This window comes from Branchiostoma floridae, chromosome 8, assembly GCF_000003815.2.
Source record: "Branchiostoma floridae strain S238N-H82 chromosome 8, Bfl_VNyyK, whole genome shotgun sequence".
Taxonomy (NCBI): Eukaryota; Metazoa; Chordata; class Leptocardii; order Amphioxiformes; family Branchiostomatidae; genus Branchiostoma; species Branchiostoma floridae.
Window position 1 is genome coordinate 20,668,090 of NC_049986.1, and position 24,991 is coordinate 20,693,080.

The window sequence follows — 24,991 nt, forward strand, 5'->3', positions numbered from 1 at the left end:
GGGCGGTTATGGGCTGGCTCGTCTTTGTTGACTTTTGTGCGCCACGTGGTACTAACACTAGTAGAAGAGGAAAATGCCACTGCACTTCGATTGGCAGGGTGAGCACATGCCGCTTGCTCAGCTCAGGCTAAGCTCGAGGGTGGCGACGGCTCGTCACCGTTTCATCCTTGCCCGGAAGCAGAGAGACAAGCGGAACGGCAACGCCAGAGAAGAAGATGTTGGGTTCGGCTCTGGTTGAGGCGCCGACCCATGTTTGGGTTCTACGATACGCTGATGAGCAAGCTAGAAATGCGAGAACACTGTTGCAACTTTAAGTCATTTGTGCGCATGGTGTCTCAAATGTTCTATGACCTGCTCATGCGTGTGAGACCTTCCATTGAGAAGAGTAGAAAGTGAGTTTTTTTACTGATGATATATCCCTAATATTTTCCCCGCCGGGACCCCGGTTCAATTTAAGTCCGACTTAAAACCAACCGGGGCCTCGCCCGAGGCCAAAAATAACCCGGAAGCCGCTGGGAGACCCACAGGACACCCACCGGAAGAGCAAAAAAACAGTCCGTAAGTTACCCGCTCGGGTCCCTATGTGGAAATGTGACCATGGCCCAAATTGTCCCGTTCGATCAACCGAGGGACCCCGTCAGCGGCCCTGGCGGTGTTCCGGGATGACACAACGGATGCAATAGTTTGTAATGCAATAATGTTGGGCCTGTACCGTCGAGTACCGTCGGGATGCCGGGCGGGTACTGGGTGGGTACTGTAGGGGAGCCTGTCGATGTGTCCACGATTAGTTGACGGCTTTGATTCGGCGTATTTTCCTACCCGGGGCCCGGTTGATTTTAAGTTCGTCTAAGAATCAACCGGGGCCCCGCCCGAGCCCCAAACTAGCCCGGCAGCCGCCGGGGGTCTCACGGGGTCCCGCCCGAAAGTGCAACAAATCAGCCCCTAACCTACCCGGCCGGACCCCTTTGTGTAAATGTGACGTTAGCATTATGTGGGAAGTGGACAAATGAGGATTTGTGTATTTTATAGCACTTAGAATTGGGTTGTAGTTTGGCACTTTCGATCTGACTTTTCGTGGAGTTATATTGATAGTCGATGTGAAAACAAGTCGTTTAATCTTATAATTACTGCAGCACCGACTTGACAACGTTTAATTAAAAACAATGAAAAAATCTCAGAATCTGAAAACGCTGAACACGAGAGAGTTAGGCTTAGGTCACATTTCCAAACCGGGGCCCGGCCGGGCAGCTTTCGGGAGCGAAAAGAGTGATATCAAAGACATCAAAATACACAAAATGTCAAAATAAGATACATAGGCATGATATCTTTACATTTCTAGGTATACATTTTCATTTTTCGTTTCTTAAGACATCCCGGTCGGGCCCCGGTTTGGAAATGTGACCTAAGCCTTAACAGGAACCAGCAGTGCAGTGGTGTATAGACTTGTTATTGTCGGCAACAGTGCTGACATGCTATACAAAACTTACCAGTTGTTGTAGTGTTGACCGGAGCCCATAGGACGCCAGTGTGTAAGGTGGTTGCCGTCTGCTGTCCTGTCGGCACTGTAACCGGCCGCGTCATCGGCCCAAGAACTTCCCGACGAACCGACGACCTCCACTTGGGGCAAACTGGAAAGTACTGCGATAAAATACAATAATTAATTAGATTATGTTGATAACACCAATTGTGAAGTACTCAAGGGAAAATTCAGTACGTTTATGAAGGTCAGATAACCAGGTAAACAGTATTCAAAGATAATTCAAGCTCTTTTTATGGTTCTCCTGTCGGTTCGACAGATGAGCAGGCAGACAGGCATTTACCTGTTTTGCCTGACCTGCACATGACTTTTTATGGTAAAGGAGGGGTGTGCAATTCCTTCTCCACCCTCTCGTCTACCGGAGCACTTCAACTGGATAAAATTGGGAGCTTACTATAATGATCTGGAGGTTACCCAAATAAATCAATGAATGAATTATGGCACATTTTTGCCACACCGGGCTAGTAGAACCTATCAATACTCGTACGATTCAACATAAGTCAAAACTAGCTCATTCTATAGAGCTGAGGAAGAGTGAAGGAGGTCACTCGAAACGTCCGGATGTAATCTCCAAATTTTATCCGGTTGAAGAGACTGTCTTTAAACAGACAAGCATGATACAGTATTAGCTTGGTAAACCTAGCGATGATTTTATCATTTCTTTCGTGTTGAAATACGGTCCATGCTGCGGGCAAGGACAACGTTTGACACAAACATACTTTCATGCAATGATAAGTGCTTAATTTTAGAAAAAAACTTACGTTTCTGACAGACATAACCATCCGCTTTGGTGCAAGGCCAATCGTTCCACTGGTTCGGGATGGAACCTGTATTAGGTCTTATCTTGACACAGTCATCGTTCTTTTTGTTGTTCGGCTGCCCCGGAATCCATGCGCTGAACTCACCCAGAGGACTCCCGTCTTCCCAAACAAAACTGCCCTCGTTTTCTATGTCGTTCAAACCGATCCAAACTCTCTTGTCTGGTGCCTGCAGATTTCTGAGGGAAACGACGAAATCGTGAGTGTCTTGGTCCTTAAAGATCCCAAGTGTCGCTCCTTCCTTGACGCAAGCGTCCCTCGCTTTCGTGTACGTCTCAGGCGTGTTCGTGAAAATCTTGAAGGCGTACCAACCGTGTTGCTTCCACTCGTCTTTGTCATCTGTAACAAACATTTAAACATGTATAACCATGTGCAAATTAAGACGATATTCTGTATATCGTGCCATTAATAGATTGATAATGATTCATCGATTCTGTCTTATTCAAAACATACAGAAAGCATCAAAAGAAGAATGTTAAAGTCACAATTTCTACACATATACTAGCTATAAGCTGAGCTTCTATATTATAGAGAAAGTGTGAGGCATAGGCCACATGATCACCATGTGTTGTCGACCGCATGAGGAACTCGACCGTCACATGTCTGATGACAGTTTGGCTTTGTTTTTCTTGCCACTTACCTACTCATTTTCAAAAGGACGCTTTCTGGGAAGTAATGACTGCAATGATTTGAAATTTGGAGGATATTGATAAAAGGCTTCTTACTACGAGGAGATCGAACTGGTAAAAATCCCGACCACTACTATCTCCACGACCCAACTTCTGCTTGGAGAATCTCTCTTAGCTACATCCGTGCACTTCATATGACGTCATTAAAGTACGTACCTTCTTCAGACTGCCTTTCGTCCGTCTGACAGTCGTCTCCATGGAAACCGGCGGGACAAACGCAGGTGGGGCGGCAGTGGTTCGGCTGCGTCTGACGCGTCTTCAGCAGACGGGAGGTGCAGATCCCGCCGTTCCGACAGGGGTCGCTTCCCTCGTTGCACGGGCTCCAGATGCCCTAATAAGGAAGTATTTGGGGCCACATGACTAGGACGAAATTTGCGTCAGCCATGTTGGTGGGTTAAAGCCGAATGCGATTTCGCATTCTTTATATTAAAAAGACTTTTCCCATTCGTTTGACTTGAACATGGAAACCTACGTTTGCATACTTTTCAGGCAACAGCAAACTAGTTCATATGTCATACATATTGACCCAAGATGTGTCTACCTTATCTATCATTTAACATAGACCTGCCAGCTGACAAAGCATGGAAAGCTGTGCATTTTGCGCTAGTGTTTACGCAATCAGGTCACGAATCTCACTTGCTTTCAATAATTAATCAGCCTCTATTAAAAAAGCTTGTCCTCAATATTTTTGCGTATAATAATTCCACACAAAGCCACGTAATGCAGACTCACAAAGAAGGCTATCGCATTGCGCTTGTAGTAACTCCACCCATTGACGGCTTTCACGTCTTCGGGAAACTCTCTCATGGTGGCATTGTTGATCTCGCAGCGCTGCTCCGCCTGGCGGTACTGGTAGGATTTGCAGTCCGGTGTGAGGCGGCAGAGTTGAGCACACTGAGTGGAGTGGTCCACCTGAAACCATGGAAACGCTGGATTGTTGCTTGTATTGCAAACGGTAGGGCGCTCATAACTTTAGTTTTCTTTTCAATACGATAATATAGATGTCTAGACAGGTACTACTTTATTATTCATGTCCACTTGTCTACGTGCTATGTTAAACCATAGAACAGACAGATTGCCCTTTGAATTCCTTATACCCCCTCACATTAGGCGAAAATCGACCGGACGACGATTCTGCGACTAAATTACAAGGAGGCATGACCCTGACGGGAAAGGGGGAACTCTGCAATTTCTTCGTCGGCAGCAGAGTCATGGATCCTCGTAATTTAGAGCTCGCAGACTCGTCGTCCGATCGATTTTCACTTAATGTGAGGGGGGTATAAAGATGTATCAAATGTCTTCCTTTTTAAAAGACATAGTCAGAGATACGCGTCAATGTCTTCGTGTATAATTATTGGCGATAAGCCATGGCAATAAAAACATTTTAAATGTGAACGTAAGACAAAGAATGGACTGGATGTTAAATCCTATAGTTAAGCAGCATTTTTATGATGGGTTTTTATGTTTTTGCCCTCGCGACTTTTGGTGTCTCCAGGCAGGGAATGTCATCCGTTAAATTAAGTCAGTATGGCCGTACCCCAGCATACAACTATATATTACATAGAGAGTTGATTCCCTCACTTTAGACACAAAAGTAGCACTGACAAATATATATTCCTCATGCGCTTTGACAAACCGACAATAGCTAAACCCATACAGTCCTACATTGTCACCATTACCAAGAAGCGAGAAGAAGCCGAACTTATAGACTAGATTTGTGATACTCTTATTGTCTTGTTGTGACCTGTACTTTGCTCGATTGGGCAAAACTGTACAATAAATGTCTTCATTCATATAACAAAACTATAACATGTATCTACAAGGGAAGTTACCTTGTAGTACGTGTTGATCCAGTGAAGATGCAGCCATTTGTTTCTGACAGCCTCCTGCTCAGCCTGTTTCTCCATGGCCAACAGCCCTTCCTCTTCGCTATCGTACCTATTAATGAAAATTCACTCGAGTTGCACAAATAATTAAATAGACAACAGAATGTTTAGATCTTAGAAACCCTCATGCAAACGCGGGTAACCCCCTTATAGTAATGTTCTGTACATGTTATATCTTGCAATAACGATGTTACAATCATTACATTTCCTTCTTTTATCTAAATCTAGCTGTAGAAGCCGTAACGGATGTCCATTTATATACCACAGTCACATTTGCAAACCAGGGCCCGCGGTCGGACTGTTTTCGGGAACGCAAAGTATACTACAAAAGACAACAAAACACGTAGAGCGTAAAGTATAAATAGTCATTGCTATGATCTGTGTGTATTCCTTAATAAACACTTTTGTTTATTTTTTTGTTTTCCCGGAACATCTAGCCTGGGTACCATCCGGAAAGTAGTTCGCTCCGGCGTTCATTATATACTATATACAGCCGCTTCTAGCTCTGACATTCACTATACGTAACGTTATATACTCTATATACAGTCGCTTGTCTGTTGGATAGCAGAAGCGAACATAGGAGCGAACTACTATCCGGATGGTTCCCAGGCTACGTCACATCCCGACCGGTTCAGAAATGTGACCATATCGCTACTTTGCATACAGTTGTGGTGGTACTATTTAGGCCTACATTACATTATGACACATTTCCTACCCAGGGCCCGGCCGGGCTGTTTGTGGAAACGAAAATTAATGTTTATTTATTTAAAATGCGACGGTAGATTACACAGACCTATAGGCGGCACAACTGATTGCATAGATCTACAAATAACATAACGTACAACGAAAATTAACATAACATATATAACATAACATAACGAAAATTAATGTTTATGCCTGAGTGAATATGAATATGCACAAGGCATGCTGTTAAATTTTTTTCAGTCTGCTTTATGTTTTTTATTTTGTTTTTTGCTTTTGTCTTTGATGCCGTAATTTCGTTCCCAAAACATCCTGACCGGGCCCCTTTTGTGGAAATGTGACGGTAGCCGTACTCACCTAACCGCCTGGACACACGTACACAGTCCCAGTACTCCTACTAAGAGGAGGAAAAACGCCACAGAACAACCTGGCGTCATTTTGTCTCAAGTGAGTCGAGCTTTTCAGCAACAGCCTTCCCAACCTTCCAACAAATTCGTGGACACTCAGTAGTACAACACGTTTCGCACACGATATATGATGAACTTTTGTAAGGCATGTGGCTTTATACCTACTTACCTACTTACCTACCTAGTCCCTTGACCTCTAGGTCGTTGAAGGGACAATGTAGATATGAAGATATGTGGCTTTATAATGATATTATATTAATGAATCGGCAAACTAACAGATCTTTGCTTTATACACACTCAAGAAAAGGGATAATCGTTTACTTCAAAACCCATTGTAGTATTTTATGGGTCATGAGTTTGCCCTAATTTACTATTCATAAGAAAAGAAGACTATTGAATACGATGTAAGGGTAAGTCATCCACGATTCAAGCGTGTCTTTTATGCCCAAGGTAACAGATATGCTGGTCATCTGATGCAGATCAAGTCTTTTCTTCAGAACAGATTTTTCCGAATGTATTCTTTTAGTCAGAATAGATCCGGGTAGAAAGAAACCTATTACACCAAGGACATCCTTGATTAGACCAAGTGACCACAATACCTACTGGCTTAACCGGTGCATCAGGAAGCGATTAGCCAACACAATGGCAAACGTAAAACGCTCGAACGCGTTTCTTCTGACAAAAGACGTCTGCCCTGTGATCATAAGCTCCTCCATTTATTCATTTTGACGACAGGTGCAGTGTTCAATTGGGTAGGAGGCCCGGTAGGTTGTGAGTTAGCCTTGTATTCTGTGGGTCGTGAGTCCGATCCCAGACCAAGTCATACAACAACAACAAAAAAAGTTTTTAAGAGCGGTGCATGATGCTTTCTCTGTTTAGTACTCAGCATTTGTGTCACTGATTCTGAAAAACAGCTTACTCTTCCTGAAATTCATAATTACGGCGCTAGATGTCGCTGTAGCAATGTTTCGGTGATGCATTTTCAAAAACACGTTTTGACAACACAATCCTTATTCAGCCCTTTTCAAACCTCCGTTTCAAACCTCTAAACATTAAATGACATCCTTTTCCATCGACTCACTGTGTACAAAGAGGCAAATATATCAAAGATTTTTTATACCCAAGAATACTGGTAAATGATACTATAAACTTAACATGTTGACATTGGTACTTATTCATACTCATGTAGGTAATTCATGTATACACACTTGTTAGTTTTAGCAGACCTTACGAAAGTCCTTACACTTTTCTTGTGTCAAAAAATATCTCATATAAAAGTGTACTCTTCAAGCAATCTTCTATCTGTATTTTCCTACAACAGGCCGAATCATCAACAAGGTCAGAGGGAGAGACCGAAACGAAAGGCGCGTGTGGCATCGCCCCCCTCCCCCAGTCCCCGCTGGGAGCCCATCGGCCTCGTTTTTCTTTTCCAATTTACCCCGAGCTGCGGCGGATTAGCGGATGAAACGTGATGCTAAAATGTCTGGGCCGGCCGAAAACAGGCGCGGGAGGGGGCGGCAGGAGACGGATGGGGCTGTCAGGCTCAGCCAGATGGGGGAGGGAGCTCCGAGCAGATGTAGGGAGGGGTTGGGGCCGTCAATCTCAAAGCAGATGTAAGGAGGGGAGGGGGCGCCTCGAGACGAATGGTGCTGTCAGGAACAGCCAGATGGGCGAGGGAGCCCCGAGCAGATGTGAGGAGCAGACTGTCGTGCCGAGCCGCAAATACAGACAGAGGACAGAAGAGCGTAGGGAGCTATAATACGGCTGAATACCAGACTAGATCCAGATTGGTGAGGGAGCGCCAAACAGATGTAATGAGAGGTTGCAGCTGTCATGACGATCCTGATGGGTTGAAGAGCTCCAAGCAGATGTAAGGAGGGGCCTATCAGGTAGAGCCAGATTGGAGATGGGGCTCCAAGCAGATGTAAGGTAAACTTAAGGAGGAGAGTGTCACCACTCCAGGTGAGGTGAAGTAGATGTAAGGAGGGGTTGTCGCCGGAATTTGTCGTTTCAATCAGACTTGTTCCGACGTGAAGGTTGGTGTATTCTCGGGTCGCGGTCGGGGCTTGGTCGGACTCTTTTCAGTCACTACTCTGCACAAACTGAAGATTCACTGAAGCAGAGGAAAGGTAGATCCATGCCGTGCAGTTCAACCATAAACGATACGATATATGATGATTTCTGAACCTGCAGGAACCAATAGATTATCTGTCCAGATAAAAGTCACGTAGAATCTTGCTCTCTCATTTTAATGAAGATCAGGTATTCTGTTGGCCTTGCCCACAATACATCATTAAGCAGTAGACGCAATTCTGACGACGGTCAGACAGAGCCATGAACTAGATTGGAGACACGCCAATGGGAAAGACTAGGCTTAGGACCAACACTTTCCTCTTCGTGGCTGAGCAAGAATGGATGGGCAGAGGCCTTTATTGCAGGTAGAAGCACCAGGGGTGCCTAAGCATTTGCACGAACCCTATGAAATTCGTACGAATATTATGTGATACACACGAATCACTATGCGAAAACGCACGAATATTATGAAATTCGCACGAATCACTATGCGAAATCGTACGAATTTTATGAAATTCGCACGAATCACTATGTGACACACACGAGCCTTATGTGATTTGCACGATCCTTATGCAAAAACGGCGGCCGGGAGGAGGCATGATTTTGAGCGTTTTTACCCGAGATATTTATATTTCAAGGCATGTAATGGACATTTACCGTCGCAAAGATTTGATAGCCTGTGAGCTACTGTTTAGCTTCATTTCGGCGTGTTACATCGTATTTTCAGTCGCCGAAGCGGCGAAGCCGCCATCTTGAAAATCCCGCTCCGTTTGTCACGTGACCCCGCCAGTGGTTGCGCAATTTCGCATAAGGATCGTGCAAATCACATAAGGCTCGTGTGTGTCACATAGTGATTCGTGCGAATTTCATAAAATTCGTACGATTTCGCATAGTGATTCGTGCGAATTTCATAATATTCGTGCGTTTTCGCATAGTGATTCGTGTGTATCACATAATATTCGTACGAATTTCATAGGGTTCGTGCAAATGCTTAGGCACCCCTGAGCACGCCACCGATAGATTAGGCCGTGCAAAGAAGCGATACTGTACCATTCTTGTATGTGAATCAACCTACAGGGTTCAATTTACCTTACCACGCCAAGTCAGGCCACCCAAAGTCGACTCTGCTCCGCAAAGTTCCTCCCACAGAGGCAGAAATCCCGGTAATTTCCCACCCTCGCCTACCCTGGGTACCAGACAGCCGTGCTGTAGTCGCTAATCTCTTCGGCCCGGGAAACAACTTGCCCCGCCGCCAAACACAGCAAGCGGGACCTGATTATATATTAAATTTATATACATCAGAGACCGGGTGCCAATAACTGTAGTAGTAGGAGTAGTAGTAATTGGTTTAATGACAAAAAGCTGTATCAAATCGGCCTTGCACTAAACACCGAATTGTGCCGAGATTTACAAGCGAACTATGCAGAAAAACAAACGCGATAAATTACAATATTTACAAATAACTTTCTATCATTACTAATTACTATATCATGATAGTTGCGGACTTATACAATTAAAATCTGGTCTCTGTTTGAATTTATAAAAAAAACAAGTGACTGTCCAACATGAATATCAGTAGGAGTAGCTCTTAGTGCAAATAGAGATCGGACTGTGACCTTCCCGAGCGAAAGGGCTATAATTTAGCGCGAAAGTCTGGTATCCAGGCTACCCCTCGCCCTCTGTATCCCGCGGTTCTGACCTCGCTAAACTTTCCCACAAACTTGTAACTCGGAGGTTAAACTGTTTGAGTGGCTATTACCCGTTTGCCCCCGAGGCAGAAAACACCATGCCCCGCTCAATCACGGCGAAATCACTGACACTGGTAAGTGTTTCATCATTCGTCTTTTATTCTTATATATTAACCCTTGGCACGCTGTGATATTGTTTCCCAATTCAACCCCCCTAAACTGGGTAAATGTGTAAGATCAGTAAAACTTAACTCATCTGTGCTGCTGTTGCAGATGTACTTTACCAATGCCAATCGAGACGGTTTGCTGCTGTGTGCAAGATTTAAGTGGGAAATGTCACAAAAATACAGGGTCATATAGGTGCACTTCTGGTGAAAGAAATAAGAACATGTCTGAAAGTAGCCAAAAATTTTATTCAAAATACAAATGAATTTTAAAACATCTTACACGGGTTCGTTAGAGTTGTCAAACTTGGCTTTACATTACAGCAGCTATGAATACAAAGAGAGCTCATTCTAGTCTACTACTTGTGTTAACGTTCTCAATTGGAACGAGGAATGCCATGATCGTGTCTCTCATTAAATCGAGACTGAGAAAGGCACTTTTCAGGGAAAAATATTCCCATTTGTAGGCAATGGTTCTACCAATGAAAATTCTACCGTATGATGCTTTAAAGCACAAGGTGGGAATTTAGCAGTTATAATTATCGATATAAAAAAATCGTAAGGCACAGTAAGTCCGAATCTTCGAGCAGATTTTCGGCCAGAGACTAAATATCGTAGTATATTTGTCTTCATTATTTTCTGACCAACTTCAATAATGGCAATGAGGACTCCCGATTTAGTAAATACTAGTACTTAGCCTAGTTAGCCATACATTCCTTCAAGTTGGCTTTTCATACATGTACAACTTATGTCTATAAAGGATATAAAACAATTTACATTGAAAATATCCACTTAAAGTTCTTAACAAAGTTTAACTCTTACGCATATTACATTATTTTTAATACCTTAGAGCTTGACAAGTTTAAAATCGTCGGTTGTCATTTTCTAAAAGCTATGACGTAAAAACTACGGTTGTTATTGCAGCAGCGCCCTCAAGCGGTGATGGAGCCGTGCTGCAGGCTGTATTCCTTTGCACGCAGGCGCAGGTTGGCGATGCTGGAGCCGACGTGCACGTTCTGACCAGGTGTGATGGAACAGGTGGACGGCACGACGCTGGCGTGAGACACGATCGGGTTGTACGGCGACGTCGGTGACGACCAGCTGCTAGAAAAACAACAAGAAGTAAACTATTTTTAAATTTGATGTTTCAAGCAATAAGGTTGTGCATAAAGGCGGAGTGAAACGTCAATGATAAACAGCTAAAAAGGTTTTCAATAGGTGACTTTGAAAATGAAAGAAAATGTCCTATTTCAACCGAAGTAGTCGGACGCAATCGGCACTGGTCGTGGAACAATTACAATGGAGAGCATTGGGCGTCGGTCGGAGAGCAATCGTATAACTACATCATATTCGGAAAGCGACCAGCTCTAACCTAAGGCATTGGTGATTGATCGGTTCTTACCTGAGGTAATCTGGCGCAATAGGCATTGTTCGGAGACTGATCGGACCATATTGTCATATTCGGGGAGCGATCGGTTCTTACCTGAGGTAATCGGGAGCGATCGGCGTTGGTCGGGAACGGATCGGTTCTTATTTGAGGAAATCTAAAGCGATCGGCGTTGGTCGGAGAGTGATCGGTTCTTACCTGAGGTAATCGGGAGCGATCGGCGTTGGTCGGGGCGCGATCGGTTCTTACCTGAGGTAATCGGGAGCGATCGGCGTTGGTCGGGGAGCGATCGGCTCTTACCTGAGATAATCGGGAGCGATCGGCGTCGGTCGGGTTCATACCTGAGGTAATCCGGAATGATCGGCGTTGGTCGGGGAGTGAGTGTTCGGTTCTTACCTGAGGTAATCGGGAGCGATCGGCGTTGGTCGGGGAGCGATCGGTTCTCGCCTGAGGTAATCGGGAGCGATCGGCGTTTGCCGGGGAGCGATCGGTTCTTAACATCATATCTGGGAAGCTATCCATTATTACCTGAAAGTATTGGGTTTTGCTTGTTTGTTTGTTCTTACCTGAGATAATCGGGAGCGATCGGCGTCGGTCGGGGAGCGATCGGCGTTGGTCGGGAAGTGTTCAGACCACAACGTCATATCTGGAAAGCTATCGATTCTTACCTGAAATTATTGGGTTTTGTTTGTTGGCAATATATTGTCATAACGTCATTTTCGGGATGCGATCGGTTCTTACCTGAGGTAATCGGGAGCGATCGGCGTTGGTCGGGAGCGATCGGCGTTGGTCGGGGAGTGTTCAGACCGAGTGTTAAGGTAATCGGGGGCGATCGGCGTTGGTCGGGAAGCGATCGGTTCTTACTTGAGGTTATCGGAAGCGATCGGCAATAGTTGGGAAGCGATCGGACAGTCGTATCTGGGAATAGCTGGGAAGCTATCAATTCTTGCCTGAAATTAAGGGGCTTTGTTTGTTTGTTTGTTTGTTTGTTTGCTCTTACCTGAGGTAATCGGGAGCGATCGGCGTTGGTCGGGGAGCGATCGGCTGCTCGATGGAGACGCCCTCGGGGTGGACCTGCCTGAGCAGCCCGTTGCGAGTCTGAAGCAGGGTCCGCTCGTTCCGCCGGAACTTCGCTCTCCGGTTCTGGAACCACACCTGAGGGGACGACAAGACAAGAGGGCAAACGTCACTAAACGCGTAATACTTAGCCTGACTAAAATAGCGCTCCTAGTTGCCGCCACCTCTCGGGGAGGGGGTCATTAACCCCAGACAGACAGAGATACGTCATACTAGGGTCATATACAAACTGACCATGCCGACCTTCTGGCATAGTGGATAAGAGACTGCTTATACTCGCCCCTTGTGCTTCAAATGTGTAGCATCGAAAGACCGTACGCGTGTGACTATGCTACCGGGCACGAGATCGATAGGTGATGGGTTCGACTCCTGGCTAGACATGGTGTCTTTGGAATAGGCACTTAACACGACTTTTCTCATTCCAACCAGGTGTATAGATGGGTACCTTGGCGATATGTCGCGTACTGACTCCTCTGGCCAGACGATTCCTCTAGTACACTATTTCCTCTACTTGTTCAATTTCTACTATACTATCTGACCAGTGATCCGAGGAGCCTGGCAGAGGCTGACTTGACGTGTAAAGAGGTAAATCACTAAAACGTTCAATCAATGGACGGATCATCTGCGAGATGGTGTCGTCGAAATCTGAAGAAAGAGATTATTACATGTACTTCCATAAGGTTGCTGTTAAAGTACGGTTTTATAAAACAGCTTTGACCAACTCTTTATCATACCACAAATGTTCTTCTGCCTTACTGGGACGCTTACAGCGTTGTATTTCATGTAAGAGTCCCTAACTTCAACAGGCCTGGTAGGTCAGGTGCTTGTAAAGTTTGATCGACACCTGTTATGGCTTCCCGCGAATTTACGTCAAGCCAACACATCGTCTGCCACACGCCGCTCAATAACAACCTGTTATCTCGTCTGTCCCGGGATCAATGGCGGGAATGGATTGCAGGTCAGAGGTCACGACACCTGGTTACCCATGTCGTGCGTGGGAGTCAGACAGACGAGCTACGCCAGCCGCTGTTGTGTCCGTCGTTTAATTAAGAGCAGGAGACCCCATCAAATCTTCGGGACACGCATCCATAAAACCTGCCAGCCGGGACCCCTTCCACTGCCTTTAATTCGCCTTTCATTGGCGCCAATTGCCGGACCCCGACGCCCAACCTCGCCCGACGAACCCGACCTCTTCCCTCAGTTCGTTAAACATTTATCCCCAGGCAACAACTTTCAATTACGCAGCGGCACAACTTCTGGTGTCCCGTTACCGGGGAAACATGTGGGGCTCGTTATGTTCCAATATCGGCGGTTACGGCTTGGCCCGGTGGCGTCTGAGCGGAATTAGCGGGCACAGGGCGGCGAGGAGATGGATGGACCACGGGCAGGGGCACAGCGCCTGGTGGGAGCACATGTACTGTACATACTGTACACACCATGGGTAGCCTGTTGGAAGCACATGTAGGTACACACTCTCGGCTGGGCAAGTGGCTACCTAGAGCTATCACTGCACCCAACCCCACCACGAAATATACCCTGGCGACAAATAAACACACACACACGTTTACGTGCACACATCCGCTAGTCCGTAATGGCTACCTGTGCGCTATAAGATAACAGTTATAAGTCAGAGCTATCACCTCCCTTACGACACATAAGCACGCGCACACACAAACACAAACCTACACATACATGCACACACATACAAACACGCACTTTCTCTCTCGAAATATCTCTCACACACAATCACACACACAGACGCACATACATACAATAAACAATAAACAATCACAAACACGCACTCACTCACACACACACATATGCACAACATACACACACACACACACATACACATGCACAAACAATAAGACGCACATTCGCACACAGTTTTTCGTGTTGCTGTATCTCCCAGCGATTGCGCCTTTATTGTACATCCTCTGCTCAAAGCTTACGTGATAGTATTATAGCATTGGCGCTGGGTGACAGAGGGGCGACGTTTCCTAAGTGGCATTTGGCACGATAAGTGGAAAATTTATCAACCCCGATCTCCACTTTTTAGCATCAAGCTATAAGGGAAAGAGCATGCCATGAGCAATTTGACAAGAGTGTATGCGCATTGCTACTGCCTAAATCGCTGTCTAACTGTAACGGGAAGTACAGTGTACGTTTATATTTAACAAAGCACCGAAATTGTACTGCAATATTGAAATCTAGGTTCCCAGAATAACGGTTCGCCAACTCCAAAACTCCTGACGTTTTGGAGTCTATATCCAGGGATGCAGAAAGAGTTTTGCAACTATTTACAGTGCAATTAACATAATCGCTTGTAAAGTTGCGTAATGTTCTAAATATACATAAAAACACGTTGGCTATTTCTATATCTTCCGGGATTAAAAAAAATGATATTTTTGCAACAATTTACAGTGCAATTAACACAAAGGCTTGGAAAGTTACGTGATTTTCTAAATAGGCCTAAAAGTAAGTCGGCTTATTCTATTCTAATGCATCTGTTAGCACTTCATATTACTTTGGGTGGTCCGACTCCTCTCATGTATTTACCAAGTGAAGGGTTTTTACGATTGCCAAATTTTGCTAGAAGTCGAAGCGCCAGGTGGATTTACTGGCAAAAGTACCTCCTGTTTTGTCTGAACCCACAGCTTTTACTGTCACCTATAGTAAAAATTTTAAAAAGAAAACGGCGATATTTATTCAGGTCATCAGATTTAATTGCAAGTCGTCTAAGGCGAAAGGTTTAATTATGAGCAGACCAACAGTTAGGTTTGAAACTTTTATCACCTTTAAATTGAACTATTATATCTTAAAACAAAACACGTGTGACTTGCTGCTCTCGATGACTTCGTCTGGCATTAATCGAAAATTAATAGTGCAGGAATCTTTCAAATCAAACATTTGTAGACTAATTTTTTTGTGAAGCAAATTTGCTAACTAAGAGAATAAGACATGGGAAAGGTTTTAAAGCAATATTCGTGACCTTGTTTTCGTTCGCTTCTGTTGTGAACTTACCGAATTCAGCTTGTTTCTGCTATGTATCCCCCCACCCCCCAATCCTCTTCGCTCCCTTATATCTGCTCGTATATGTATCGAAGGCAGATAATTGTAATGGACAACTTCAAGTCAACTGTACACGCTTATGCCACATCTTTAGAAATTACACTTGAGCCGCATAGTTTCCATTTTGACTTTAATGACCCTAATGCTTTCTTAAATTTATTAAGTTTCTAAACGGGAAAAATATGCGTCTCCAAAGCACTAGTCTATTCTGAAGATGTGGCCGGGTGTGTACGGTTGATTTGAAGGTTGCCCACTTTATTTTCCTGTCATGTATTGAAAGCTTATGATGCGTTACACCAGTGTTACTGACGAAAGACGCCGGTGGCTGTCTGAAACGTCTGACCGTTTCCCAAACCATATCCAGTTGCTTGAGTAACTACTTTTTGGCGTATCTCATTACCAGGATGTCAAACCTTCATCGACTTATGATGCGTTATCAGCATGCCCGTCATCCCAAATCAAAACGCCGTCTGACGAGTTTTGTTCCGAGTAGCGAGTAATACGGACAAGAGTGCACGCTGCGGGCCAGACAGACAACCCTGGAGCCGCGCTCAGGACCGGGCAACTTTCCCGCCAAAACTCCGCGGGACAGAATGGCGGGAATGTCTGCGATGCGAGTACGCAGGTGCAGGTGTAGCGGGCCAGTTGGTACCCCTGGTAATTATGTCCGACACGGCCGACATCATCCATAATTAGGCATAAACAGTTATGGCATGAAGAGAAATTTTGCCAGGACGGTACTGTTGAAATGCACCAATAACATGTTAGAGGTCCAGACGCAGTCTTGCTGCTTTGCAAATCGAGGCCGTTGCATGATGTTCAGCAGGCTAGCGGGTACGGCGGGTGATTATGTCCGACACGACCGATATCATCCATAATTAGGCATAAACAGTTATGGCATGAAGAGAAATTTTGCAGTATCAGTTGAATTGCACCAATAGTACGCCAGTCAGGTTCAGAGGCTTACGTTTCACTGTCATTTATGATAAAATTGAAAAACGGCGATTTTTTGTTCAGGTCAGCACTTTTAATTGCAAGTCGTCTTATAGGCAAAGGGTGTAATTATGAGCGGTTCTACTGTAAGGTTTGGCACTTTTTATCACCACCATTACTGCTTTGCAAATCAATGCCACTACAGTACCAGTAATGTTCAGCAGACCAGTTGGCACGGCTGGTAATTATGTCAGACCTGAACGACATCATCCATAGACACTCATGTCACGACTAGGAATTATGCCAGCATCGTATCTATTAAACAGACAATGCCGAAAAAAAACCAACGGAACTAGCTTGATATATCTATGGATATTTCATATGTAAGATTAAGGAGGTTAAAATCAAATTGACCTCCATGGTAAGATGAAACGTGTCTTTTATGCAATTTTGGCACGTGACTCTTGCTAGTTTCGCTGCTGCATATCTATAATGTAGCGAAAAGTTACTAATTAGCCTTGATATATTAAAATACGATGTGACACTCGAGAAAGTGTCGACGGTCAAGGTGATAAAGTCAGCTGACGGACTGAATTGCCGCTTGTTAGCGTCGCCTCACTGCATCCCGACTCTCTACCACACCCTCTGGAGACGCCGACAGCCAGAAAAATTAATTGGTGCACCTCGTTCAATTAGGGCAACGACACCGCTGCGCTGGTGTTGTGAGATTTAAAATTTGACAGATACAAGGTAGAATAATTTCACAAGTTAAACAAAAAACGATTTTTAATTTTTTTTTACGCTGAGTGTGTTTTATGGGCTGGTAAGTAGTCTGTGCATGTGTAACACAAACTCTGTTGTCTAGTAGTGCTGTAGTAACTGGACCCTTTCCCGACGGTAGAATGCCGAGCAGGTTGCTATATTCTAAGATCTAGGCTAGGACGGATTCCATCATAAATCAGACAAACGACACAACGCGATTTCCTGCCGGTTCTGTAGAATCAGCTATCCTGATACACCGCGGCTGGTGAAGCAAGCATGATGAAATCACGGAGTCATGGAAACTGTATCCAAATTTCTGTCACCAGAAATGCCCTCTCTGACTCTTTAAGTTACTCAGGATTATCGACATTGCTTTTTGTTGGCAATGTCATTGTTGGTAAACGTGCCCTACTTTTTAGTGTCGCCTTCCACTCTATTTGTGTTTTGAATGTCAGGTGATTGTTACATTGACATGGAAATCTATTTACATTATTTTTCGACATTTTTTGACAAACGCGTACACCTGGCCTAGGTAGGTAAGTAGTAGGCGTACACCTTCGCCAAGTTAATGTGATTGGACTGCGGCACTTTGGCGGCGTCGCTTGAATTTGTTACCTATGACTTTGTAACGGGAACATCGTGCAGAATGATCAAATCGACAAAAAACACACAGAGCGTGCGTGTGTATCTGCCCGTGTACCTGTCTGTCCCACCTGTTCCTTCGCCTCGCTAAGATTGACTCTCCTGGTCAGCCCCTCTCGTCACAGGTGTCGGCGTAGTGTCCGCCCGTGTTCGTGTGAGTGTGTGTCTGTCTGTCTGTCTGTCTGTGCCTGGACATCCTAACCCACCTGTGCTCTTGGCTCGCTAAGGTTAACTGTCCTAATCAGCTCCTCCCGTGCGAAGGCGTCCGGGTAGTGTATGTGTGTGTGTGTGGGGGGGGTGTCCGTGGGTGTGCTTTGTGCCTTGCATCTATGTCTGTGTATACTACCCACCTGTACTCTCGCCTCACTAAGATTAACTCTCCTAGCCAGCACCTCCTGTACGAAGGCGTTCGGGCAGTATGTGTGTGTGTGAGTGTCCGTTTGCCTTTCTGTGTGTGCGTGTGTCCGTGTGAATGCCTGAGTGTCTGTATGTCTGTGTCTCTGTACCCTATAGCTACCCACCTGTACTCTCGCCTCGCTAAGGTTGACTCTCCTGGCCAGCTCCTCCCGTACGAAGGCGTCCGGGTAGTGTGTCCGCTCGAACACCTTCTCCAGAGCCTGTAGCTGCTGACTGGTGAACGTCGTTCTGTTTCTGCGCTGTTTCCTCTTCTTCTTCTTCGCCTCAGAGTCTCTGTCGTCTGCAACAATAGATAGGTACTAAATCAACATTCGAGTAGCACTTGCCCAATAATGCAGCCCTTGGCGGTAAGGTCTTGTGCTACCCAGGCTTATTTGTGATCTATAGAGCTCAGTCATGTCTATTAGAACAGACTGACAAATGTTATCTCCTTTTCGTGTCACACCAGCCATATATAATTGTACCGTGCACAATTGTCATGCAATAAAGTTCATTCATTCAATAACGCCACATCACCAAGCCTTCAACAAATACATATGGTGAATACAAATATGTCTATTCCCTTATAAAAAAAATTGTGGAAAACTGCATGCATGTAGTACGTGTTTGTAATCAATAGTTGTGAAAGAACGGACAGCAGAGACTGAATATCAACCTGATGAAACCATTGACAGACGTAAGGATTGAAAAATAATCTCTGCCAATGCCAAAGACCACATGAAAGAGTTCGTTAAGATGGTCCCAGCCAAGGCATTCCAATTCAGTTCAGTTCAGTTCATCCTCTGAGAGGTGACACCAGGTTTTCGACCTATGATATAATGCGGCTGCCTTTCCTTTTCGCCTCTGGCTGAAGAAGCTACCACACGTGTACCGCACATGGACATCCTAAGCCCGAAATTGTTCGGCATTACAGAAAGGAAAACAACCCCTGACCGGGTGACCTTCAGGCTGAAGGTCATGGCTGGAATACTGTGTTTAAAATTTGGTCCTAAAAGCGTTCATGTAGACTCCGACACAGAATGAATACCCCAGAAATGTAAATGTTGTCACTTCGAAAACCGAAAACGGTTTGACATTAATCGGTGACCTTGGTGCTGACGGTCAAGTTTGGATTAATTTTGATGTGCTTAAGAGTGATCCAACAAAATACAACGTTTCTATTAAAGGGCAGTATTTTAAGGGATACTTCACTGCATACTTTAGCCTAAAAATAGCATATATATATATATAGTCTACCTTGCTCGAAGATCTATAATACAAAACACTGCCCGTGTATAATAGTAAGGATTAATCGCTGCCCAGGACCAGTGCCGTTTACCAGTGAACCTGCTATTTTTATCAGCCCCGAATTAGGCTTAGGTCACAATTCGAAAAAGGGGCCCTGCCGGGCAATTCACGGGCTGTTTTTTGGCACTTTCGGGCGTGACCCCTGCGTTGCCCTGTGGGACACCTCGCGGCTACCAGGGGAAACAGCCCTTAGCCCACTAGGCAGGCGGAAGAATTCAGCAACAGAAACTTCTGCAGACAAGGGCTGAACAGAGGGGGATAGGACAACACACCACGCAACAGACCACATAATAGGCTGCATCACTGAGAAGCAGGACGAACAGATAGCCTCCTTCATAGAAAGCTTCTATGTTTTTTACGATATTACAACCCCAGACTATAGAAACAAGCTGAAGAAAGATGTTTGGCTGAAGAAGGACGTTTCCTCTGCAATTGGCCGACGGAACGCCAAACTTGCAGTCATTCGGACCCATAAGCCATTTTTTTTCGTTTTACAAATATAAAAATATAGGCCTCAACAGTTTGGCAAGTCATCCGCCGACATTAAAAATTCCAATAACATGTTTATTTAGTTTAGTTTAGAAACGTAACAGTGCCGCACGTCAGTGCGAGTGCGAGGAAAAGTTGGCGAAAAAAACCGTGCCGCAGTGAACGGACCCCGACGTACCGCACCAGTACTCCAAGTTCAATGATGTACTACCTTAAGTGAATGCAGGCAATGCTTGTTTTTATACCCCTTAAAGAGTGCCCACCAGGAGCCTGCCTGGTTCCCTGCCGTTGTTCGCAGGGCATGCGGCAGGGACCCTACAACTGCCCCACCGGGCTGTGAGAGACAAACGTTACCCTGTCGGACCCCGCAGGGGTGACTACAGGACACCGTCAGAACATCTGACGGGTGTCTGCCGGAGACGAACCTAGGAAGGTGGAAATTTTTTAAAGAAAAATGACGGGGTGCCCGCCGGAACACTCCGGGACCCCCATGGGGCAGCGCGAAGGCAACGTTTGATTGTGACCACGACAGCCGGTAAACAGCCGGTGTCCGCCCGACTTCAGAGCCCGGCCGGGGCTACATCCCTGACGGGCACCGGGCCAATTGTGACCCTAGCCTTAAGCACCACCCTGGACCGACAAATGTAACGTTTCTCAAATCCGAATGAAGGACTCGTAAAAACCTACTATTTCTTTGTCCCGAATGACGCACCATCTTGGACCGACTATTGCGCCTTTCAGTCTCAAATTCGGATTAAGAGCTGTTGGTAGTCGTAGAGTATATAAAAGATTAATGGCTGCCCAGGACCAGTGAACCTACTATTTATAAGTCCTAAATTAAGCGCCGTCCCGGGCCGACAAATGTGCCGTTTCTCAAGCGCCACATCCTCTGGTTGTGACTTGAGTCAGACAAACGGCGTGCGGAGCAGGAAATAGGGCGATGTTCCCCCCGCGGTCGGCATTGCTGCCTTCCCGGGAGGGTGCCCGCCCTGCCCCGAGAGACTCTCGCTGCCAGCCCCGCCACAAGCGCGCCTCATAATTGTGGAATTAAGAATCGCCCTGCGGCAGAGCCGGGTCGCCAGGGTCAAGTTGAAGACCGGCGGGGCAGGGCGAATCCGCGCCGTAATTTACCGGTGTCAGAGGAGGAATGTCCCCCCTAAATGATAATTGATGGACATGCCGAACGTTTCTGGGTGACGGACAGAGTTGGGTGGGAAGGGGACAATCTGGATGGAAGCGGAGCCAGGAGAGATGAAAAATTGGTCAGGGTTCAAGTTGGGAGTTGTAAACAACTACGACGCTTTCTGAGCCAAAGCTCTTCAACAAGTTAATGTGAAATCTACAATTATGCATATTTGAATTTTTTTCAGGACGATTGTGTGAATAGTTCGCCTAGGACTGAAACCTTAATCAGGAGAGATGTAAAATTTGTCAGGGGTCAAGTTCTGAACCAAATCTCGGCACAACAAGTTAATGTGAAATCTGTAATTCAATTTTTAAAAGATAGTATAGCGTTATATGAATGAAATTATCCATATTAGTCTAGAGATGGTATAACAGGTGTCTTTTTCATGTCTTTTCCCCCGGACGATTGTGCAGCATTTGTGTAAATAGGTCCCACAAGACTGAAACCTTTAACTAACAGGGGTGCCTAAGCATTTGCACGAACCCTATGAAATTCGTACGAATATTATGTGATACACACGAATCACTATGCGAAAACGCACGAATATTATGAAATTCGCACGAATCACTATGCAAAAACGCACGAATATTATGAATTCGAAATTCGCACGAATCACTATGTGACTAAAGGAAATTATAGGTATTCTGTTTCCACAACGAACGACAATCTGGTTGTAAGAAGGAATTTAGTCCAGCCATGTGTGTAACAAGACTCACCTGTGCGTTAAAACGGACGAAAGTTAACCCTGAATTCAAATGGCAATGGTAGCCCTAATCATCATGTTAATTCATTTTCCATATTTGTTCATAATTCCTATGCTGTAACAACCACCTGTTCTCAGACGAATAGGGCTCGGAGAACAGGGGGTTTGCTTGCATGATTTAGTCATCTTGTAAAAGTGAATGACCCAGTGAAGTTATGTACGCTAGCTTAACGCCAGCCATATCGGCTCAAAACGCGTCACAGCCGGTAGCAGGGTGTCACTTCGGCATAACTGGCATCGCCGGCATTTCCCGCCACGACTACCGGGCACGGTGGCAGCCGCCAGGCCTCCAGCGTGACGCGGGTCATTTCTCATCGATTCTCGCGAGACCGCTCGGCGTGACGTGCGTCATTTCTCATCGACTCTCGCGAGAGTTGGTGCATGTTGGCGTCAGCATCTGGTGCCCGTAAGTCGGATAATGAACGAGGATTATCGCGCCAGATATGAGACCTCGCGGCGAGTTAGATCGGAATTAGATTTGCTAAGACGTCGTGAAGGATCCTGTCTGGTTGTTGGACATGCCATGGCCTGGTGAGACCGTAGAAATTCGAAAGACATTTGACCTTGGCCTTTAGAAGTAAAAAGACGATTTTTAGCGTCAGACCACCTGTTTGACACTGAATCAAATTGCTTTATAATATCAAACCATGGAAAAAGCAAGTGAGCATTTAAAAAAGCAAAAAAATGAAATAAAGAAGTAATGACCTTGGCAATGTAGCCATATGACCTTGAGCTCACAGAATGATTTCCATGATGGACGACCTGATACTTTATAGCACGGGGTCATTGCTTAATCGGTTTATCACCTTTCCTCGGGTCAAAGATGATATCGCCAAGATTTGTATAGAACCGTTTACAAGCGCGACGGGAGCCGTTAATACCCAAAGACGTCCTATCCGTGCGTCAAAAATCTAAACAGTTAGCTCTATTTATCGGGGGGCCGAAGGGAGAAATTAATATGGCACTGTTAATAAGTGTTAGGAGTATTAAACGATGATGCTTTTTCTCCCACACAGGAAATTGACTATAACAGTGACACGTATGGCTTAATAAGGGGGTAGGGAAGAGTTATTGTAAAAATGGAGAAATATGATGAGCTTGTCGCCTTTTAGGACAAGGATACGAGACACACTTACTTTAAGTGTATACTTACTTCAAGTGCGTGATTGAGATTGTACTAATAGTACTATAAATTTCAAATTAAAGGCAAACGAATTCTGGTCTAAGTTGAATGACCTCTTAGACTTTTGCATGATCACGGTAACCTCGTATTTCGGTGTTATATTCTTCTTGCTAACATTGGTGGTGGTAACTGTGAGCATCGCAAATTAAACATACACTGCTGGCTCGCAGGTAGATATCGATGCACGTCCAACTTATAAGGCTTGCCCTTTTTCTTGCAAGGCTGACACACTTTTCGCGTCTTCGGAAGAGGTCATCATATCATTTCTTTTTAAGATAGACACTTCCCGGCTTAAGGGATGTAGAGGGAGGACGCCCCCCCCCCCCTCCCAATCTTCAGCCGTGATGTTAAGCTACTCCAGACGAGGAGGTGGTGCTACAGACCCCCCTATTCACCGAGACCCCCCCTCACCCTGTTTTTCTGCACACCCTGACACCACATGTTCCCTCTCAGGCTGCCGTGCCTGCAGGGCAGACCGGACTGGTGTCCATACTAGAAGGGGGTGTATAGAGACCCCCCTCACCCTTTTTCTCTGCACATCTGACACCACATGTTCGCACTCAGGCCGCCGTGCCTGCAGGGTAGACTGGACTGGCGCCACGCTGGTGCAGCCAGACTAGAAGGGGGTAGGGTGCTACAGACTCCCCTACTTACAGAGACCCCCCCCCCTCCCCCTCCCCCTGTTTCTCTGCACACCCTGACACCACATGTTCCCACTCAGATTGCCGTGCCTGTAGGTCAGACCCGACTGACGCCACCCTGTATCCAGACCTGTATCAAGACTTGTATCAAGATCAGAAGGGGGGGGGGGGGGGTAGAGGACTGCAGACCCCCCCCCCCCCTCTCTCTTACAGAGACCCCTTTACCCATAATTTGCACACCCTGACACCACATGTTCCCACTCATGCTGCCGTGCCTGCGGGGCAGACCGGACTGGCGCCACGCTGGTGCAGCCAGCCGGGTGGAACTGCGCAGGGAGAACCGCGAGATTCCCGCCAACAGCTGCGCGGGGAGATCAGGTTTCAATGGGGCACTCAAGTTTATCTGTGATATCTACTCAATCTACTCAGCCTTCCAGCTTCTACTGCTTTTTCCACAATCAAGCAAGCTGTGGCCTACATTAAACTTTAACTTTACCAACAACATTTGACTAGAGATCATTTCAAGTTTATCTGCAGTATCTATTCAATGTACCCAACCGTCTAACTTCAAGTTCTGCTTTTTCCACAATCAAGCAAGCTGTGAACTATATTAAACGACATATGGCTAGAGATCACTTCAATGGTACACTCAAGTTTATCTGCACTATCCACTCAGCCTTCCTCTGCTTCTTCCATAGTTTAGCTCGCTTTGGGTACCATCCAAGAACTACTGGGGCTCCTTATAAATACTGTTCAATTTTATCTGCACTATCTACTCAATCTTCCACTCCTTTTTCCACATTCAAGCAAGCTGTGGCCTACATTAAACTTTAACTTCACAACATCATCGTCATCATCATCGTCATCATCATCATCGTTCGGCTGCAGCGCAGGCGACTGCAAGCCTTCTCCAGTTCCAACAACATATGGCTAGAGATCATTTGAATGGTGCACTCAAGATTACCTGCAATATCTACTCAATATACTCAACCTTTAAGATGCTACTGCTTCTGTTGTCTTGAACTACCTGGGATAATTACACTCACTGCCCTGAAAATTCAATGGTGCACTCAAGTTTATTTGCACTATCTACTCAATCTTCCACTGCTTTCTCCACATTCAAGCAAGCTGTGGCCTACATTAACTTTAACTAACGACTAAGATCGGGGCATAGTTTTGAACAACATA

At 45.5% G+C, this 24,991-nt stretch overlaps 3 protein-coding genes across 4 annotated transcripts in view; all 3 read right to left on the reverse strand.

Moving 5' to 3' along the window:
* The window catches only part of LOC118421889, a 12,369-nt gene extending 9,366 nt beyond the window's left edge, over positions 1 to 3,003 (reverse strand). Inside the window, exons 1-3 of the mRNA XM_035829394.1 lie at positions 3,000 to 3,003; positions 2,299 to 2,694; positions 1,488 to 1,638 (exon numbers count right to left, since the gene is read on the reverse strand). Of these exons, the coding sequence (XP_035685287.1) occupies positions 1,488 to 1,638; positions 2,299 to 2,694; positions 3,000 to 3,003 (551 nt within the window). The remainder of the gene's footprint in view (positions 1 to 1,487; positions 1,639 to 2,298; positions 2,695 to 2,999) is intronic.
* A 165-nt stretch (positions 3,004 to 3,168) lies between these two features.
* On the reverse strand, positions 3,169 to 6,124 carry LOC118421254. Its single transcript, XM_035828457.1, has 4 exons — positions 5,990 to 6,124; positions 4,877 to 4,982; positions 3,777 to 3,956; positions 3,169 to 3,375 (listed from the first exon to the last, which is right to left on the reverse strand). Exons 1-4 carry the CDS (start codon positions 6,067 to 6,069, stop codon positions 3,175 to 3,177), a joined length of 567 nt encoding a protein of 188 aa, XP_035684350.1. The 5' UTR covers positions 6,070 to 6,124; the 3' UTR covers positions 3,169 to 3,174.
* A 4,071-nt stretch (positions 6,125 to 10,195) lies between these two features.
* LOC118421250 (paired mesoderm homeobox protein 2-like) overlaps positions 10,196 to 24,991 on the reverse strand; it is a 31,420-nt gene continuing 16,624 nt past the window's right edge. The window contains exons 2-4 of one of the 2 annotated variants that reach the window (XM_035828454.1): positions 18,359 to 18,534; positions 12,352 to 12,506; positions 10,196 to 11,065 (exon numbers count right to left, since the gene is read on the reverse strand). In XM_035828454.1, coding sequence (XP_035684347.1) covers positions 10,897 to 11,065; positions 12,352 to 12,506; positions 18,359 to 18,534 — 500 coding nt within the window. In that variant the 3' untranslated portion in view covers positions 10,196 to 10,896. Of the gene's footprint in view, positions 11,069 to 12,351; positions 12,507 to 18,358; positions 18,535 to 24,991 lie in introns of both variants that reach the window. The other variant, XM_035828453.1, reaches the window with a different exon arrangement.

Coding starts and splice junctions, on each gene's coding strand:
- LOC118421254 (XM_035828457.1), bottom strand. CDS start 6,069: ATGACGCCAGGTTGTTCTGTGGCGTTTTTCCTCCTCTTAGTAGGAGTA. Junction 4,983..5,989: donor ACGTGTGTCCAGGCGGTTAG/GTGAGTACGGCT, acceptor TTTCATTAATAG/GTACGATAGCGAAGAGGAAG. Junction 3,957..4,876: donor GGATCAACACGTACTACAAG/GTAACTTCCCTT, acceptor CCATGGTTTCAG/GTGGACCACTCCACTCAGTG.